General features: G+C 38.7%; 1 protein-coding gene and 1 pseudogene across 1 annotated transcript; both read right to left on the reverse strand.

Moving 5' to 3' along the window:
* Window positions 1-397: 397 nt before the first annotated feature.
* LOC117480319 lies at window positions 398-1935 on the reverse strand (annotated as a pseudogene).
* An 11005-nt stretch (window positions 1936-12940) lies between these two features.
* LOC117480316 (chymotrypsin-like protease CTRL-1) lies at window positions 12941-19735 on the reverse strand. The gene is made up of 7 exons (XM_034127608.1): window positions 19568-19735; window positions 18920-19023; window positions 18765-18844; window positions 18597-18678; window positions 18303-18483; window positions 13722-13852; window positions 12941-13181 (listed from the first exon to the last, which is right to left on the reverse strand). Exons 1-7 carry the CDS (start codon window positions 19611-19613, stop codon window positions 13020-13022), a joined length of 786 nt encoding a protein of 261 aa, XP_033983499.1. The 5' UTR covers window positions 19614-19735; the 3' UTR covers window positions 12941-13019.
* Window positions 19736-19847: the final 112 nt, after the last annotated feature.

Consider the following 19847-nt stretch of genomic DNA (forward strand, 5'->3'; position numbering starts at 1 on the left):
AGACTTCCCTTGCAAAACTATTTTATGCACTAATTAATCTTCTGTAGCTGGAGAGGTGCCAGTTTACCTCATTGGTAGAGCAAGGCAAAGAACACTGGTAGCCACTTCACTCTGACACCTCTCTGATAATGTATTGATATGTTTGTGCTTGTGCATATGTTCATATGTGCATTTTACCTACAGTATGTGCATAATGTAGAACTGTTATGCATGTAATGTGTAGCAAGCAGAGTGAACAACTTATTTTCCCTTCTTCTCCTTTTTCCTCTTCTTCTCCTTCTTAAATGGTTTATTCAGATATGTAATGTGATTAAAATAGTAAATAATAAAAAGAACCACACAGTAGATTATGCAAATAAGAATCCCATTGGTGATCTTTATTGATTAAATGCTTAAACACCAATGATAAAAAGGCATGTCTTTGTCTACCTCGTGTAAATCATAATTTGAGAGAGAGATAATGAAGACAACAAACAGACTTTGATTATTTCTTATGTGACTGAGTATTTTCATTGATCCATAATGTTAATCAAAACAATCCCATGATCTTCAGTTTATTAGATGTGTATTTTGTCTATATAGCTTTAATGGCAATAAGCGTTTGTTGGGATCTGAGATGAAGACACTGTCTGCCTTGTTTTTAGTCGACCTCCTCGATGGTAGGGCCAGAGGAGGAGCCGCCTCCAGCTCCACCAGGGAAACCTCCAGGCATTCCTCCTGGCATTCCTCCAGGCATCCCACCTGGCATCCTTCCTGGCATCCCACCTGGCATCCCTCCTGGCATCCCACCTGGCATCCCATCCTGGCATCCCATCCTGGTATAGCTTGGAGATGATGGGGTTGCACACCTTTTCTAGTTCCTTCTGCTGATGATCGTACTCATCCTTCTCTGCCGTCTATGTAACAGAGGGAACAAAACATTTGTTGTCAGATATTACTTTTTATGTTTGTACATGGTTGTCTGCATGAACATTATCTGGAAGGGAAGGGATTGCTTCACAAAGTGCACGAACACTGCTTTCACAATGCCAGCCAAAGAGGAACTTGTGAATCATGGTTCAGTCAACAGTATATACCTGATTTCTGTTGAGCCAGGCATTGACTTTGTTGCACTTTTCTACGATGGTCTTTTTGTCCTCAGGGCTGATCTTGTCTTGGAGCTTCTCGTCCTCCACGGTGCTCTTCATGTTGAAGGCCAGAGACTCGAGTGAGTTCTTGGCTGTGACCTTTTCTCTCTGTATCTCGTCCTCAGCCTTGAACTGCTCAGCCTCCTGCACCATCTGCTCAATGTCCTCCTTGCTCAACCGCCCTATGGAGGAATACATTACAAAGCTATTTACCTTGCATGGAATAGTTTTTTATTCTCCATGTTCAAGCGCATTATTCCTTCAGCTTTTGTGCTTTATCAGTGTTTAATATGGTTACCTACCTTTGTCATTGGTGATGGTGATCCTGTTCTCTTTTCCAGTGCTTTTGTCCACCGCAGACACATTTAGAATGCCATTGGCATCAATGTCAAAGGTCACTTCAATCTGAGGGACTCCTCTGGGAGAAGGTGGAATACCGGTCAGCTCAAACTTGCCCAAGATGTTATTGTCCTTGGTCATGGCTCTCTCACCTTCAAAAACCTGAAACATTTAGATTCTGTCAGTGAACACTTTCAAGAGTAATGTAATAAACTGGGACAATGGATGGGGAACTGGTATTTGTTTAGACCATAACCGCAATGTCTGTCTTTCTGAATAAGTACACCAGGCTGATTGTCTGAATAGGTGGTAAAGGTCTGGGTTTGCTTGGTGGGGATAGTGGTGTTCCTTTTGATAAGGACAGTCATTACTCCTCCAGCGGTCTCAATTCCCAGGGACAGGGGTGTGACATCCAGCAGGAGCAGGTCCTGTACATTCTCAGACTTATCACCAGCCAAAATGGCTGCTTGCACAGCTGTTTCCAAATGACAACAGGAACAAATTAATACAAACCATGTAATCATGTTTGAACAACATGTTATACTAAAATAGAAATATGACTGGACAATGTTTTTAAATGTAAATGCTGTAGAGATACCCACATGCACCATAAGCCACAGCCTCATATCATTATTATCATGTAAGTGGTTAACCATGCGGTTGTCAAAGTCCTCACCACCCAAGTGAGTGTCACCGGCTGTGGACTTGACCTCAAAGATGCCATCCTCATGTGTCAGGATTGACACATCAAAAGTACCACCTCCAAGGTCAAAGATAAGGACATTACGTTCACCGCCAACCTGAAATAAATGGCAAATATTATTAAAGGTATTCCATGAAAGAGATTAAGGTCCACATTTTATTATTTAGTTACCTTTTTGTCCAGGCCATAAGCAATGGCTGCAGCAGTGGGTTCATTGATGATGCGCAGCACATTCAGGCCAGCAATGGTCCCAGCATCTTTGGTGGCTTGACGCCGGGATTCATTGAAGTAAGCAGGAACTGTGATAACTGCATTATTCACGGCCTGTAAAGACAGGAGAACATTAAGTTAACAAAAAGCGTATGTGTGTTTAAACTAGTGTACTTTTTACAATTCTGTATGTGGTTTAAGACACTTAAAAATACTTTTTCTCACAATGTCTTGTGATTCAGAGGGAATTGCTTTGATTCTGAGGTTATGGGAACAAATGTTATTATTAAAAATGTTTCCTGACGGTTGAAGAATGTCACCTTTTATCTCCATACACTGGAGAATCGGTCATTTTGAGAAGAGGGTCATACACTTATTGTCATTTACCTTGCCGAGATAAGCCTCAGAGATCTCCCTCATCTTGGTGAGGACCATCGAGGAAACCTCCTCAGGGAAGAAGCTCTTGATCTCCCCCTTGTATTCAACCTCCATCTTGGGCTTGGTTGCATCATTCACAACCTTGAAGGGCCAGTACTTCATATCTGACTGCACTACAGGATCGTCAAATTTACGACCGATCAGGCGCTTAGCATCTAACCTGTTAAGCCCTGAGCCTGTTTTTCAGGTCTCAGGCTCGAAAATGACATTCCCAGAACAAATGACCATATCTTCCCTTCTAAAAGGGTTAAATTAATAATCTTTTTTCTCAAAGTAATGATAAACCTGTGAGTTGGATGTAGAAAAGTCAGAATCAATATAGATGTTTTTTATTTTAAAGAAAATTCAGATTTTACATAGTAAAAAACTGTAAATTATAGTGTCCGTCCATAATTATTTTTTACTTATAGTGAAAACTACCCTTGGATGATGGTAAGGTAGACTAAAAGCTTTAGGAATCCAAAGTACAACATATAATAAGTACCCTGTATCAAGATTGATGCAAAACAAGTGACATTTGACCTTTTTAGAGAGATTTAGCAAAAAGAAACCACTTCTGAGGTCATTAGGGTGGATTTTCCATATATCTGGCCCCCCTTGCTCGATTTTGATGGTTGACACTCTTTCTGACCGTTAGAGCCAATAGAATCGAAGGAGGAGTCCCCCACACACACTCATTGTGAAAAGAAAAGGTGGGGGCTTCGCGCATGCAGTTTTCCATCAGAGTGAACCTATCTCTAGCTCTGACATCTGGAAACGGAAAAGCAGTATTATTGTTTATGGATTATCAGAAATCATTTCAAAGGGACACAGACACATTGGATTAACCTATGGATTAACTTCAGCAGCGTTTTTATCGTTTTAATGCCATTGAAGACCACTTTGGAGCAGACTACAGAGCCAAGGTAAAAATGTTAGCATTTTTAGCTACCTAGCGTCACCTGTTTTGATATCCGTTTTTGCTTATAACGTCATCGATGTCATGGATGCGGAGAAGAGATAAATAATAAGGTTTTGTGAGTGATTTTTGGTGCAGTAAATTGTTAGCATTTTTCGCTCGTTGCTAATTCAGAGGTTCAGTGTTAGCATTGTGGGTTTTCTTTTGAAAAATAAATAAAAATGATCAGTTAGATGAGTTTCTTCCCGTTACATGGATATAAAACATTCATAGTTTATTAAATGAACATGCCCTCAGACACTGTTTCCTGCAAGATGTTGCGGCAGTGCCCCGGTAACGCGGTCTCTCGGGCTTAACAGGCTAAAGGACATTAAAGTGAAATACATCTCTGTAAGTCATATATTCATTGAGCATCACTGATTCTGAAGCTATTGCTTTGTTGGTGTTGCTGTCCTTACCAAATATGGCCACCTGGAAGAAGCGAAAATAGATGGATGAGGGCATACCAGAAAGCAATCAACACAAACAAAGTAAATGTTGTGAAAATATAAGAAATCATAAAATGTGTCGTTTCTATCCCTGAATTACTTTGTGGTCTCCCTACCACTTTATTGCACAACTCCTTACCTTTTTTCTTTCTATTGTCTGTCTTTCTCCCCTTGTTAGATGCTTACATTATTAATATGCTTGGATGAGAAACAACCCTTCTGTTCGAGTGCCGCCTGCTTCCCCGAGCCCCCCCCACAGCATGGTGGAGGACGAGGTGAGGCTACCCGGTTATATTGGATGACAACAAACAACGGATTTTTTGTTGACAAGGAATTGTTTAAAATGAAGCATCTGAAAATTGTACACATCTGTATATAGTTTAAAAAATACTTTAAGAATGTTTTGACTCTAAATGGTTAAAACTATTTTACAATTGCAAATCTTTTATATGACAAAATGTTAACGGAACATTGCATTTATAATGTGCTCTTACAAACCACTACCACTCTGCATTTCTGACCTGCGTAAGGCCGCTCCCTTGTGGCTAACAAATATAAAACTCTTATTAAAGACAGAGTGTTGTGCTCTGCTCCCAGTCCCTTCTGGAAAATACAATTTCAGTGAGCACCTCAAGCATAATTCTATATGATCGTTAAATGGATGATGGTTGTTGAATGTCTCTACAGAAGATATTTCAGAATCCTTGCTAAACTAAAATTGGATAATTGCATAAACGTTTTTTGTGTTTGATTTAGTAATTTAATCTTTCCGTCTAATTGTAAAACTTTAGTTCTACACCCATGGGTGTTTTTGTGTGTTTCTCTCGGTAAACATGAAACATATTTGAATTGTTGCCGGTATCGATTCGGTCATGCTGCACACTTTAGGCAAGTGTGTGAGTAAACCAGATGTTCAAACAACTGGAACCGTCACGTGTTTGTGAGATGAGCTGACACATTTTTTTTTTTTTATTACAGATGGAAGGAATGCTCTAACAAGAACCAGTTGAGATACAGCGAGAGTATCAAGGTCCTGAAGGAGATGAAGGAGCTTGGATAACGGAGAATTGTACACCCTGAAGTAAGTATTCCCCTTACGGCCCGTCCACACAGCGGCGTGCGTTGAAGCTTGCTCAATTTTTGGGAATTTGAGGAAATGACCTGCGGTGTGTCTCTCCCAGCATACACGCGGTTTGATTGGCTGCATAAACGGGATTTGATTGGCTGACGCTTCCACCGAAGCTTCAGAAGCTTCAAAAGTTGAACATTGCTCAACTTTTGCAGCCTGAAACGCCAGCAAAGCTCCGCTCTGCTTCCCACAATGCAGTTCGGCGAAAAGTGAGGCAAAGTGACGTCACCCCATTCAAAGTGAATGGGCAGAAGCGTTGGAAGATATTTTTAACGCTGCTGTGTGGACGTACCGTTACTGTCGATTGATTTGACAGTGATATCTCCACTACTCATCAACTCAAAAACACCAGATTATCCTTGTTAATTAAACGACATTGATAGGTTTTAGTGTGTGTACAATGCTTTTGTCACGTTTTCCCCTTAAGTTCTGAGAAACAAGTAGTTTTCTATGAGTTTTGGATGGCCGAAGACATTACATTACCCACAATCCTCTGTAGCAGCCATATATATTGCAACAGGCAACAGCTTCGGTTCATGTTAATTTACAAACTCTTCAACTACAACCGTAGTTATATTTAAAAACATGTTAGAAGGCCTCACGAAATACTTTAATGTAAATTCAAATGTAAATGTGAAGGAATGTGTGTATATTAACTGTGGGTTTTTCTCTGGAAGTTTTTCCTTGTACGATGTGAGGGTCAAAGGACAGATGATGCCGTTTTTCTCATACTGATATTCCGCTATGCACGCTGGGATTTGGTGTTTATGCGATGTGAAATCCGAAAACATTTAAAAAAAATTAAATAATGCATTATTCCGAGTGTGCTTGCTTTTCTCTTTGAAAGTCATCACATAACGGCATTGTAATACACGTTTCGGCTGCATTAAATATTACATATCTGCCGTAGTTAACTCTATTTATAGAGCCCTGATGAGAAGACTTCTAGACAAACAGGAACTGCCGCCAAAACTGAAAACTTGACGTGGATCTTAAATATATAAGCAATTAAACAACATCTTACATTTATTTTCACACAATACGTCTCCTTGCAGTATCAACACTAATTCGGCTGACTTTTATATTTGATCCAATTGGTAGATAGGCTGTATTTAGAGCACGTTATTGCATTTTATAATTTAATTATTAGATATTAATAGGAGGATGTGCAAAACAGACAAACTAATAAGGCTTTATTTAAACATTAAAGAATACTTTAGGTTAAGGTCTTCTTTTGATTAAGAAAAAAGCTTTGGGGGTATAGAAGATGAATATGGAGGGATGAAACCCTCTTTGATGGTCACACATGCAGAGCACACAGCACACACAGTGAAATTTGTATCTACAGATAAATATTAAGCCTGACAAAGTACTTAACGTCTAATATATTGCTTTCCTGCAATGTTAACTATGTTTAAGCACTTATTTTAACTGATATTATACGTATTATACTCTTATAAGATGTATGTAGATAGTATAAGAAATGTGCAGAATATGACAGTTTAATGGTGGAGGTATACACACATATTGATAGATGTCTTGTAATGCACTGTTTAGGAACCTGCGACCCAAGTTTTTCATTCATTGCATAACTACACCGTAGTTGTGTATAATATGATATGTCAATAAACCTTAGAAAATCTTGAAATCTTGAAAGGGATGTGCAAAATAGTCATTATATACAGTCTTTAATTAAAGGTGGGGTAGGTCATTTTGGAGAAACGAGCTCGAGTGAGCTAAAATTTGAAAATACACAGCCGGAAAAAATCTGCCACTTCCTTACAGACCCCCTCCTCCAACACACATGAACGCGCACATGACCAATGAGGGCACGAGATAAGTCTGTGCACAGATGGAAGGCTGACAGGCAGGTAGGCCATCCAGTTATTTTAGCCGGGCCGGCTAAAATGATTGGTCGTGCTTTTTACAGTACAACGGCTTCCACAGATAACATTTTTTTATGGATTTTTTGTCAAAGCACTTAAGATATTCATTGCTATCGGGATGTTAAGAGCATTCCATGGAATATAACAAATAGTGTATCTCGAGCCGATTTCTCAAACTGACCTACCCCACCTTTAACTATTAGTAGAGAATAACGACGAGTAAAGAATATACTTTATAGGGATCCTATTAATATCTAATAATAAAATTATAAAATGCAATAACGTGCTTTAACCAGTAGGTGTCCCTTTCTATCAGCTGTGCACCGATATGGCGTAAATACAGCCTATCTACCAATTGGATCAAATATAAAAGTCAGCCGAATTAGTGTTGATACTGCAAGGAGACGTATTGTGTGAAAAGAAATGTAAGATGTTGTTTAATTGCTTATATATTTAAGATTCATGTCAAGTGTTCAGTTTTGGCGGCAGTTCCTGTTGGTCTAGAAGTCTTGTCATCAGGGCTCTATAAATAGAGTTAACTACGGCAGATATGTAATATTTAATGCAGCCGAAACGTGTATTACAATGCCGTTATGTGATGACTTTCAAAGAGAAAAGCAAGCACACTCGGGATAATGTATTATTTAATTTTTTTTAAATGTTTTCGGATTTCACATCGCATAAACACCAAATCCCAGCATGCATAGCGGAATATCAGTATGAGAAAAACGGCATCATCTGTCCTTTGACCCTCACATCGTACAAGGAAAAACTTCCAGAGAAAAACCCACAGTTAATATACACACATTCCTTCACATTTACATTTGAATTTACATTAAAGTATTTCGTGAGGCCTTCTAACATGTTTTTAAATATAACTACGGTTGTAGTTGAAGAGTTTGTAAATTAACATGAACCGAAGCTGTTGCCTGTTGCAATATACAGTCTATGGTTGCTACAGAGGATTGTGGGTAATGTAATGTCTTTGGCCATCCAAAACTCATAGAAAACTACTTGTTTCTCAGAATTGAAGGGGAAAACGTGACAAAAGCATTGTACACACACTAAAACCTATCAATGTCGTTTAATTAACAAGGATAATCTGGTGTTTTTGAGTTGATGAGTAGTGGAGATATCACTGTCAAATCAATCGACAGTAAGGGGAATACTTACTTCTGGGTGTACAATTCTCCGTTATCCAATGGGAATGGACGCTCACATTGCCTTTAACAAACGCAGACACAAACGAATGCCGTGCTTCCATGAGCGTCAAATCCCGCCGCAGATGTGAATACATTGCAATCAGTTGAAAGCTATTTGCGTCTGTTTATGAAGCTGAAGGAGCCTAGGAGCGTCCCAACTGCACGCCTCGGGACCCTGACCAAGCGTCGCTCCTGGACGTTTATGGAGTGAGAGTGTGTTGCCAAAAACAAGGTTACAATATTACGATTTATTGGAACTAAATCAAATCAGAGACCCGGATGTACAGTGGAGATTAAACTGTTCATAACCTTATATAAAAGCAAATACTGTTTATGTGTTTTAATTCAATTGTCACTTAAGTTACTAAAACAAATACTCTAAATGAAAAAAACTACTGAAACAAAGGACTGTAACTTAAATTTACTAAAACAAATACCTTTACAAAAACAAATACCAATTACTGTATTTTATGTAAATTTTACACAATTACTTTATATACTGTCTTTGTCTTTTTAACCCACTTTTATTGCGCCCCTCTCATGAAATAACTGGCCCCAGCCTGGCCCCCCCCAGTACAATTGGTCTAGAACCGCCACTGGCTGATTTGGTGGAAGTAACAGCAAATTCAACTCTGTATGTACGACAGTATACATATTTACAAAACTGCAGAGCAGCGACCCTTTGAATTACAAGTGTCATTAGGAGGCACAATTTATATAATTTATATAACAACCTTAATTATTAGTACTTTCTATTTCTAGGGTTGTCTTCTAATTCACTTTAGACAATCAAACATAGTGGTATATCAAGATTTGTTCATTCCCAAACTAAGAAAAAGTACTATGTGCACTCCCATAGTTGTATTTTCTTTATATTTCTGATGTGTGGTGTGCCATCGCGTAATCTAAGAGAATCTGATTCACAAAGTTATTTTGCAAATGCAAGAAGTCAAGCATATCATTGTGGTATCCTGTAAGACAGCGGTTTTCAAAGTGTGAGGCGCGCCTCCCCTGGGGGGCGCCAGAGAGCTTCAGGGGAGGCGCAGCTTGAGAAAAAGAACAACGAGAAAAAGACGAGTAAAGTGACACTTGCACACTTTTGGCTGTCTGTGGAGACTGTGGGTTCCCCCACCTCGCCAAAAAGGCTGTAAAAGTGCTCATTCCCTTCACCTCCACCTACCTGTGTGAGTGCAGGTTTTCCGCATTGACTTTGATCAAAAGCAAGTGCCGGTGAAGGCTGCAGCCAGAGGATGATCTGCGTTTATTCCTGTGTGCATCAAAGACGCAGACTCATTGTTCCCACTAAAGTAGGGGTGAGTGTAATAAGGAGGCAAAGTTGACGTTCAGTGTGTTGCCGGGAGCATATAAGGATTTATCCACGATGTTGAAAATGTAAATTTAAAAAAATATATATGTGTTGAGAACACCGTGCGAAAATATACGGGTCGTGCTGCAGCTAGATTTGCCTGAAGGTGTCGGCGACTGACATGCAAGGAAGAACGGCTGTCCACAGGCTGTTCCAACTTTAACAACTTTATTAACTTCCATGGTAGTGAATTGAACATGCTATTGTAATTGGGTGTGTGGTATATTTTCATGCACGCACACGCATGTTCCACAACACACTGAACAACACTCAATTGTCCGATCGCTACCAGTGTCCTTGCGATCTTGTTATAAATTGAGACCATTCGGGCTTATTCTAGAGGGGTGCAAGGAATAGTCCAAGTAGTGGGGGAGTTTTATACAACATGTTTAAAACATAAAGATAAAAATGTTTTAAAAAGTTATTGTTTAATGTTTTAAGGAGGTGATGCTACTCAGCCAATCATATCGGTGCACTCAGTGAGTCAGCACGATAGATTCAAACACACACACAGAGACGAGACAAGAGGAGAGAAACAGTCTTCATTTTCTCTTACTGGACCTCTTTGAAATGCAATTGAATACCCCTGCATTATAGCAACAACAACAATAATAATAATAATAGCAATAATAATTGGGAGGGGGGGCGCCGCTGTTCTTATGTTCTCTGAGGGGAGGCTCACCTTCCCACACTTTGAAAACCCCTGCTGTAAGATAAAAGAAACACTGAAGAAGGAAGTGAACAGCTCATCAAAAATATGTTTTTATTCACTGTACAAAAATGCATATAGCGCAATTATTGAAGCTCAGTTTGTGTGACAGTATTATGCTGCTATAGAGGCATGTCAAAAAAACATTTGTAAATAAGCTCGAAATTGTATTGTTTACAACACTTAAAAGTAAAATAACACATTACTGTGCACATTATCATGTAATTTTAAGCATTGCCATATCTGATGAATTTATGGGTATAATTTCATTGTACAAAATAATTAATTCTTATACACAGACATTCATATTTACATTGTAAGGCCACAGCACACCCTACACAATTATTGATCTAGAGAACTTTGTGATTTCATCAAAAATACATTTCATACATAGTTAAAAAAAAAGGTGGAATTTGTCACAGGTGCAACAAAAATAGTGGGTGTCAGAGATAAGTGTAGACACCTGTTAGGGGGGATAATATAGAGAACATAAAAATGCACAAATATACAAAATATCATCAATCATTCTCTGCACATAGATGGACTAATCAATCGACACTCCATGTTCAGTTTCTACTCTACTTTTGTGATAATTGATTACAAGTTTCATATACTCTGACTAATCTTCATCAGTGCCCAGTGTCTCTCCCTCCGTGCAATGAAAAAAAAACTGGTTCTGTGGTTGAGCAAGTGGCTGGGCCTTTCATCTCCACGGGTGCAGTAGAGTCAGATTTACGAGAAATCCGTGAAAGGTAGGACGTCAGGGAGCGAGAGGACGTAAATGATAAGTGGTCCTCAGCCAGGGCACTTTCTAGTGCAAAGCACACGGATCGCTTGAGCTTCTGCTGGAATTCATGACACATGAAAACATAGAGAATGGGATTCAGGCAGCTGTTCATAAAACACAGACTCAAAACCAGAGAACCAACAATCTGATGAATGTTACCGAGATAAGATTGTACAAAAATAAAAACATGGAAGGGCAACCAGCAGATGAAGAATGCAAGAACAACAGAGAAAATGACCCGGCGACATCTCTGTTTTCTTGGCTTTTGCAGGCGCCCAGCCCGAACAACTATGGCCACATAAGAGACACATATTACCAGGAATGGGATCAGGAAGCCCATAACAAATCGAAATATGTCAAGAATCAATGTTTGTTTTTGTGTAACGAGTTTAGGATAACAGATTATCTTCCCCTCATCAGGCCAAACCTCTCGAAAATGTGCATATGGAGCGCTGCAGACCCCAGCAGTAATCCAGATGATAACGCATATGATCTGGGTTTTGCCAACAGTACGGTTGTTTTGTGCCCACACCACCAACCAGATTGAGAAGCAACGATCCACACTTATGGCTGTCAGAAGAAAGATACTGGCAAACATGTTGACTACAATCACAAAGGTTTTGAGCTTGCATAATACTCGTCCAAACATCCAGCGGTTTCCCTGAGAGGTAGAAATGATTGTGAAAATCAGAAAGGTTGAAAAGAGGAAGTCAGCCAGGGCCAAGTTGAGAAACCAAACTGAGTTGACCGTTCTCTTCATCCTGCAGCCTGTCACGTAGATGACTAGACTGTTGCCAATAGTCCCAAATGCAAATATCAAGCAGTAGATGACCAGCGAAGTTATTTGTAGGGCCCTGACAACCCTATTACCATCTTCTTGTACAGTGGAGTTGGTGTAAACGAATGAGGAGTTGGTGTCATCTAATGAGGAGTTGGTGTAATCTAATGAACAACAAAAAATAAGTGCAATTACTGACATTAGCTCTCGTGTGACCACATACAACATCTAAGTTAGTTTAAGTAGTCACAGAACACTTTGTATTAGATTGCATGTTGACTTTTCCACTCATTTTACCCAATCACTCTTGTGTTTAGAAAATAACTTATTAACTCAAATTCAAGTTTCTGCACATACATTTTAAATGAATCTGGCAAAAACGATGTTAGACCTTTCTGTTAGTGCTATTTAAAAGCATTGCAATAACTGTTTTGTTTAAAGTTTCTTACCAGTCTCCATTTTTCTGATGCCACGAAGGTCTGTCTTTTATTTGTAAGTTGATATTTATCTGGCTCTGACTCTACTTATTCTCTCCCCTATTACTCCTCCTTCTCAGTTCATGCAGCTGCCAATGAAACAGTACTTCTGCTGCTGCCATGGCTTTGTGACAAGGCATTAAGTCATGTACAGGGAGTGGACAAAATAACAAGAACTCCTTAAAACAAAATGCATGATCAACAGTTATCTGAATCTAAAATTATTATTCTCATAGAATTATTATTGATCTTTAAATAGCTGGAGCTAAATGGGCATCCCTCTAGTAATGTCTTAACATTTGTTGTAAAACATGAAAACCAACACTGTAGTCAAGTTATATTTTATTAATGAGTTTTCACAAATGCATCATTCAAAGCCAATTGAAAAGTAACATTCATGATACAGCTATTAATAATAATGCTGTATAGAATTACTTGTTGATCACAGTGAGGAGCAAGTGTTCTGAGTGTGTTATTTGCACATTAGTTGGAAGCGATAGTCTGGTCGATCCAGCTGCGCAGGTAGGACACGCGGGCGTACACTGCAGGGGTGCGCACGTTGCAGTTGGAGGTGCCCCAGGACACAATACCCACAAGGGACCACACTCCACCGTTCTGACAGACCAGGGGGCCACCAGAGTCACCCTGAAATTAGATTTGTTTCTTTTTAAAAACATGCATGGGGTCACATCATTTGAATTAAACCTTGTATGAAGCTCCTGTTCAAGCTCTGTGGTGCATTAACAGGACGTTCTGTTCTGCTCTGTACAGTTTTCACACAGGATGAGGGCTGGTCTGCCATTATTTAAAAATGGCAAACAGGGAAACATGAACATTCACATCAACATGACAGGACATTAGTTAAAAAATGACATCAGAGAGTAAATGCTGCTTTTATGTATTCTGTGAATACCGTCAATTAATGGATTTGGAAAATTGGATATTATGTGCAAATATTTACTTCTATTTACTCATTAACATCATTATCTTTAATCATTTTTTTCAACACATTATGATTCACACATTTCTGTAAATTGTTAACTAATGTTTAACTATTGATAAATCAACACATTTGTATGAAACATATTACATATCAATATTACAATTGGTTTAAATCTGACCAATTGTTGTTTTTAAGAATTGTCTATTTTCCCCAGAAATCTGTATTTCAGGCATGGTTGTTACCTGACAGGAAGAGACTCCAGAAGCACCGGCACAGATCATAGCATCAGTGATCTTGTTAGAACCCCAGTGCTGCTTGCACTGAGCCGGGCTGAGTATAGGCAGGGAAGTCTGCTGGAGGTAGCGGGGGCTTGCTGAGAACGAAGTAGAATAAAGGTAATGAGGCTAGCTGCCCTAAAAAATGTTTTACGTCGTTCTCAAGGAGGTATGGTTCATCCTGTGCAATACTTAGAACACTCAAAGAAATGATATGTTAGATTTACTTAATCTAGTTATGTCAACCGGCTGCACGTAACAAGGCTAAGTAAATAGGAAACAGACTAGTAAACTAATATTTACTTCTTGCATTTAAGTAAATCTTACCAAAGCATCTTAATTAAATGCTACATCATACAGTTATGTTGTATTTGCTTAACACAGTTATGTTGAATTTACTTAAATTGTTGTTTTTACTTAACACAATTATGTTGTATTTACTTAAAGTTTGCACTGATTTACCTAACACAGTTAGGTTGTAATTACTTAACACAAATGAGTTCCATTTATGTTGTAGGATTGTGTTATTTGCACTTAACATCATTTAATCCAAATTGCTCTATCAATATAAGTAATTCAAATGACTCCAACTCAGTAATTTGTATTCCGCTCACTTTATTTTAAATGTTCATTTTACACTTATAACATTGCATTTTGCAAACAACCATCTGAATTGCCACAACAATTCAACAACAAAAAAACACTTAACTCCAACAGCCCATTTGTGGTAGGTGCACATATTAGAATTTTAAAGCTCTTTGCGTAAAAAACCCATGACAGCTGCTGAACTTGACAGTGATGAGAAACACGAGTGACTCAAGAAGTTAACATGTGGGCTGAAAAGCTACAATAATGACTTATTATCTGAACATTTTATAAAATGCAACTTTACTATGAAGTATGGTGTTTTTATGTCTTTCCAAACACTTAGATGAAACGCATCACATAATATTGCTCAAGCACATAATGTGTTACAGTAGATCTTTGCCTCTGTTATACACATGAACATATGTCTTGAACTTTCAAAAGCAGAAATACAATTGTGAGTGTCTGTGTCTCTCTGTGTGTGGTGTGTGTCTCTGTGTTTGTGGTGTGTGTGTGTGTGTGTGTGTGTGTGTGGTGTGTCTCTCTGTGTGTGGTGTGTGTGTGTGTGTGGATGGAAATGAACTGGACGTTATCTCTGTCACAGTATTTTGTCCTTGGGATTACTCTTGTAATCTGTTTTTCAGAACCTGCACCTTGGTTGACAGTCTGTTGCCATCCAACCCCATCAATACTTTTTGAATGAATTCAAATGTATGTTTCAGGTCCTTGGGGTAGCTCAGATTGAGGCTGTAAATCAGTCCAAGCAATACTGCCCATCCATTTGCCAAGTATTTCAGCTCTCGCAGCACTCCAACACCCTCGATGATGACGCCAACATCCGCAAGTGGTTCCCCGGGTTCTGCTCCTTCGTGTTTCACGAGATAGAGTCCCAATACCATTGGCTCCATTTGGGTTGTTGCAAGTTCAACATCTTAAAGTGGGATTAGAACATAGTATTCATGATTATCAGTATGAGAACCCTGACACACATCATTTTATAATATGAAACAAATGAGCAAATCCTTTTATTGGATCCATTGTAAATAAATACATGTAGTTGTAAATGTACATGAACAATATAACCAAAGTAGCAGCAAATACTTTGAATAAAAAACAAATTCAATTATTTTTTATTTAAAGAGGACATATTATGCAAATGTTCAGGTTCAAATTAGTATAGAGTGTCTCTACTTTAAAGAGTCCTCTCCTGCTGATGTTCAGGTGTATATCACTATGTAGTGTCTCTACTTTAAAGAGTCCTCTCCTGCTGATGTTCAGGTGTATATATATATATATATATATATATATATATATATATATATATATATCTGTGTTTGGCTATGTTTCAACTTACCAAATATTCCTTTATGAAGCTCTCGGAACTTTCATTCAAGTAGACGCAGAGCGCTTTAAGGACACAGTCCCGTCGTGTTTCAACTGTGGGATCCTGAGGGACAAACACATTTTCAAAATCTTCACACAAGAATACTGATTATGCTTGTGTGCTGATTTTTGGCAAGTCAAAGAAAGGGGGTCAGAGAGGTTAAAATATATTTATATGAGAGGGACAACAAGAGAGAGAGATAAAGAGAATATGGTGTTGCAGTGCCCAAACTACACAATTTATTACAACTACATACCTTGTCCATGGCTGCCATGATCAGGCCCAAATTGCGTCCTGCTGTTCCCCCCTTCTTTTTGAAAACCTTCATCAACTGAGACGAATGGCGATCCAGTTGAGACATGAAGGTAGGCAGCAGCGGAACGGTGGTGATGCGGGTGAATTCTGCGTTTACCTGCAACACATTGTGATACAGGTTCAAATGTTTTGTTTAAAGCTAATAATATCCATCAAGTGTCATAGCAGAAAGGACAGGACATCTACTGGTGTAAACCAAACAAAGAATTTCAGCTGAGGTTCTTTTCTTATACATGTGCATCTATTAAAATAGCTCTGCACTTAATACAGGTAAAGATTCAACATGACATCTACTTAAATGTGTTTTAAGAGCATTCCATGTTTTGAAAGAGCATGGGCATTCATAGTATGTGCATGGATATGGGTGTCTCTGACCAAAATGGCCGTGTTTTAATTTATAGTGCTTCAGTAATTGGTACCTTGTAGATTGAGTCTCAGTACACTGTTTGCATCTCCACATTCAAAACCTAGAGAAAAAGAGAAATGTGTTAATGATCCAAATGTATTGTAAATAACAACTATTATTGCAGCCATTAACATAATTCAGGGTGTGAGGTGCAGGATATAGCAACCCATTACTGGATCTTAAGCAGTGGTGGAAAAAGTACTCAGATCCTGTACTAAAGTAAAAGTATAAATACTCCATTACTTGCTATAGTCCCAAGTTCAAAATAATACTTAAGGTAAAGTTCCAAAGTGTTATTAGCCAAATATAATAAAGTATCAAAAGAAAAAGTACTTTGTGCAGAAAGCCTTTTGTAAAAGGGTTGCATCATTATAGAATAAAAATGAATGTTCTTATAATAAAAAATCTACATATATACAAGATTTTTTTAATGTTGTGATTTGTTAATATAGAGCATATTTTGGAAAGAACTGAGTAAATTAGTAGTACATGTATATGAATATAAACATTATCTAAAAAGGTAACTACAAGTGTCAAATAAATGTAGTGTTGTAAAAGTACAATATTTCCCACTGAAATGTAATTGAGTAGAATTACAGAGTAGCAGAACATGGAAATACTTTTCCACGATAAATAACTGTTTAAACACAAGCAGTTGCCACGGCAGGTAAGTGGCAACTGCCACACACATTCGCTTGGCTCGGCACCCAGAGTAACACCCCTTCAGCAGCCGCAGTTGTCTCAGCAAATAGTGGCATCTGCGGCTGAAGTACCTGCCACTATTTAATCTTGCTCTCTCTCTCTGATTATTATAAAGAAACACGTTTTCGGGTGAATTACGTGTCTATTTAAGAGCTGTCTTAATGGAAGATGTGCTTGTTGAGTGTGTTCCTGTACATGCTTTAAATAATTCACACTTTGATATTCCTGGCCGACATAATTAACGTAACGACCAGGCACGGCTCCGGCTGACGCAACAGTACAGTGCACAGATGGGATTTTTATTTCTTCCAAATAAGCTTTACAATTGAACAAAAAAACCTCCCTCAGGGCGTTACACTTGATGAAGTTATTTTTAATAGACTTAGAAGACCTTAACCGACTATGACCTTTTTGGCACTGGAGATGTTTGCAACCAGGCTCTCAAATCTTTAAATCAAGCACATTTAAAAAAAAAGGAGGGAAAAAACGTGTCCACTTACTTTTGGTAAGAGCTAACATTACTATTATAACCACATCAAGCTAAAATCATTAAATACATAACGATTGACTTATACAGACAAAGCTTGAAATGTCACCTCTTTTGTGACATATTCTAACACTTTTAAGTGCAAGGGAACATAATTAAAAAGTGACCGTTAAGCTAGCTGTTAGCTAGCTGTTAGCTAGGCTGCACCGCTTTTCAAATCTATCATCAAAGTATACAGTTGGTAGCAGGGAAATCAAAAATACACATCAACTTTTGTATTTCAGGGACCGTTTGTGTTTAATATATGTTAATATTTAAGAAACTTACCATAACATCGCAGGATGGCACAGGAAAGGGAAAAAAATGCGGTTCTGTCATCTCACAGTCACAGGATTCAAATGACACATGTCCCCGGTCTTACAGCGCATGTGCTGAGAAAGTACGGCAAGCACTTTGGGACAATCAGTGCGTTTTAAATAACTTTACCATTTAAATACAACACAACATGGTAATGTAATCCCAAAACTTTGAACTTTTACATAAATGCAATTAAAGTCTCTTGATTTAATTGTAAAAAGTGCATTTACTTAGTAGTTTCAATATAAAAAAAGCAATTAATGCAAACAACATCCATATTTCATTTCTAAGAGTGAAGGTGGGCTCACTCACAGGTTTGGCCGGTCTTGCCCCACCCGGTGGTGACACATGAGGTTCCAGTGGGGATGCTGGTGCTGGAGGAGGCCAGGCACACAGGAGTCACACGGGATGTCATCTGAACTGGGGAGGACAGCTTCAGAAGGGTGATGTCATTGTTGAAGTTCTGGGCGTTGTAGTAGGGGTGAGTGATGGCCTGGATGGAGAGGTGAGCACAAATCATAAGCCACGAATGCCAGTATTTCTCCAGGAAATCCACTGAGATACTATATTTTTTTTGAAATAAAGAGAACTTTTGTTGTTGCTTACCCTGGAAATTGTCTTGACCTGAATTTGCTCAGCGTTGGACTGACGATCATGTTCTCCCAAAATCACGCGGTGGTTCCTAGAGCTGGAAAAAATTAAAGCATACAGAGGAGTGATCACAAAGAGAAACATGTTGGGACTTTCCTCATTTAGATGTGGGACATGACTTACGACACGCGGCAGTGAGCAGCAGTGACAACCCAGTTCTGGCTGATCAGAGATCCTCCACAGAAGTGGAATCCCCTACCGTCCTACAGTTATAACATACATATTAACAATATTGTAATTTTCTGAATTACAGATTAACTTTTTATTACTCGGGTTACCTGAAGGGAGACCTGCCAGGGCCAGGATCCAGACACAGCGTTCTGTCCATTTACAATCTTGTCATTACCTCTCACTTGGGGCCTGATAGAAGGTACTCCACACCCTGAGGCCAAATCACACAAACGAAAAAAGGGGTACAAGAAGAATACACTTAGTAATGCAATAGTATATTTCGTGATCAATTCACAAAAATAGCTTAAATTAACTTTACATGTATAAGTTACATCGAAACAACTCAGTAAATATTTTTATTTTATCTGCATAGATTCAGTATGTACCCTCTCAATGTAGTGCTATGATTTTACAGACTGCAATAAATGCAAATGCAGATCCCACTGTTCTGATTGTGTAGTAGTAACTATTTTTAAACGATTGTATGCATATAGTGATGTGTTTAGTATGACTGTTTCCCTAAAATAAGACTTTAGAAAATTACAATGTGGCTGCTATTACAGCATCGCAGTATATTCAATCACAATTATATCTTGATATGTAATGCCAGATTCTTGCGAATACACAGCTCTAATCAAAAATGGAAATGCTTGTTCCAATGTTGTAAATGTATATACCAATAAGTGTTCTAGCACACAGTCACAGAAAGGTTTTCTACAGATAATGCATCTGCTGGTAAACCGCCAGACACTTACCCAGTGCAGAGACCACAAGAGCAAAACAACTAACAAGGAAGAACATGGTCACGTCTCACTTTTCCTGAATGTCAGATCTGGGGAACGCTGCCTTTTATATGTTTGTATCCCCCACGCATGACCCTGAGACCTATACTGTAGTTACACACACACACACCCCCACACACACACACAGACACACGGCTTCGGTGATAAGTATGGGAAGAGAACACCTGATCATATACTTATTCCTATGTTCCTGTTTGGCCTGTTCTTGTGCACAAAGGTCATGGCTTTGCAA

This window comes from Trematomus bernacchii, unplaced genomic scaffold (assembly GCF_902827165.1).
Source record: "Trematomus bernacchii unplaced genomic scaffold, fTreBer1.1, whole genome shotgun sequence".
NCBI classification, from domain to species: domain Eukaryota; kingdom Metazoa; phylum Chordata; class Actinopteri; order Perciformes; family Nototheniidae; genus Trematomus; species Trematomus bernacchii.

Coding starts and splice junctions, on each gene's coding strand:
- LOC117480316 (XM_034127608.1), bottom strand. CDS start 19,613: ATGTTCTTCCTTGTTAGTTGTTTTGCTCTTGTGGTCTCTGCACTGG. Junction 18,484..18,596: donor AGGTCAAGACAATTTCCAGG/GTAAGCAACAAC, acceptor CTCTCCATCCAG/GCCATCACTCACCCCTACTA. Junction 13,182..13,721: donor CTGGAGTCTCTTCCTGTCAG/GTAACAACCATG, acceptor ATCTAATTTCAG/GGTGACTCTGGTGGCCCCCT.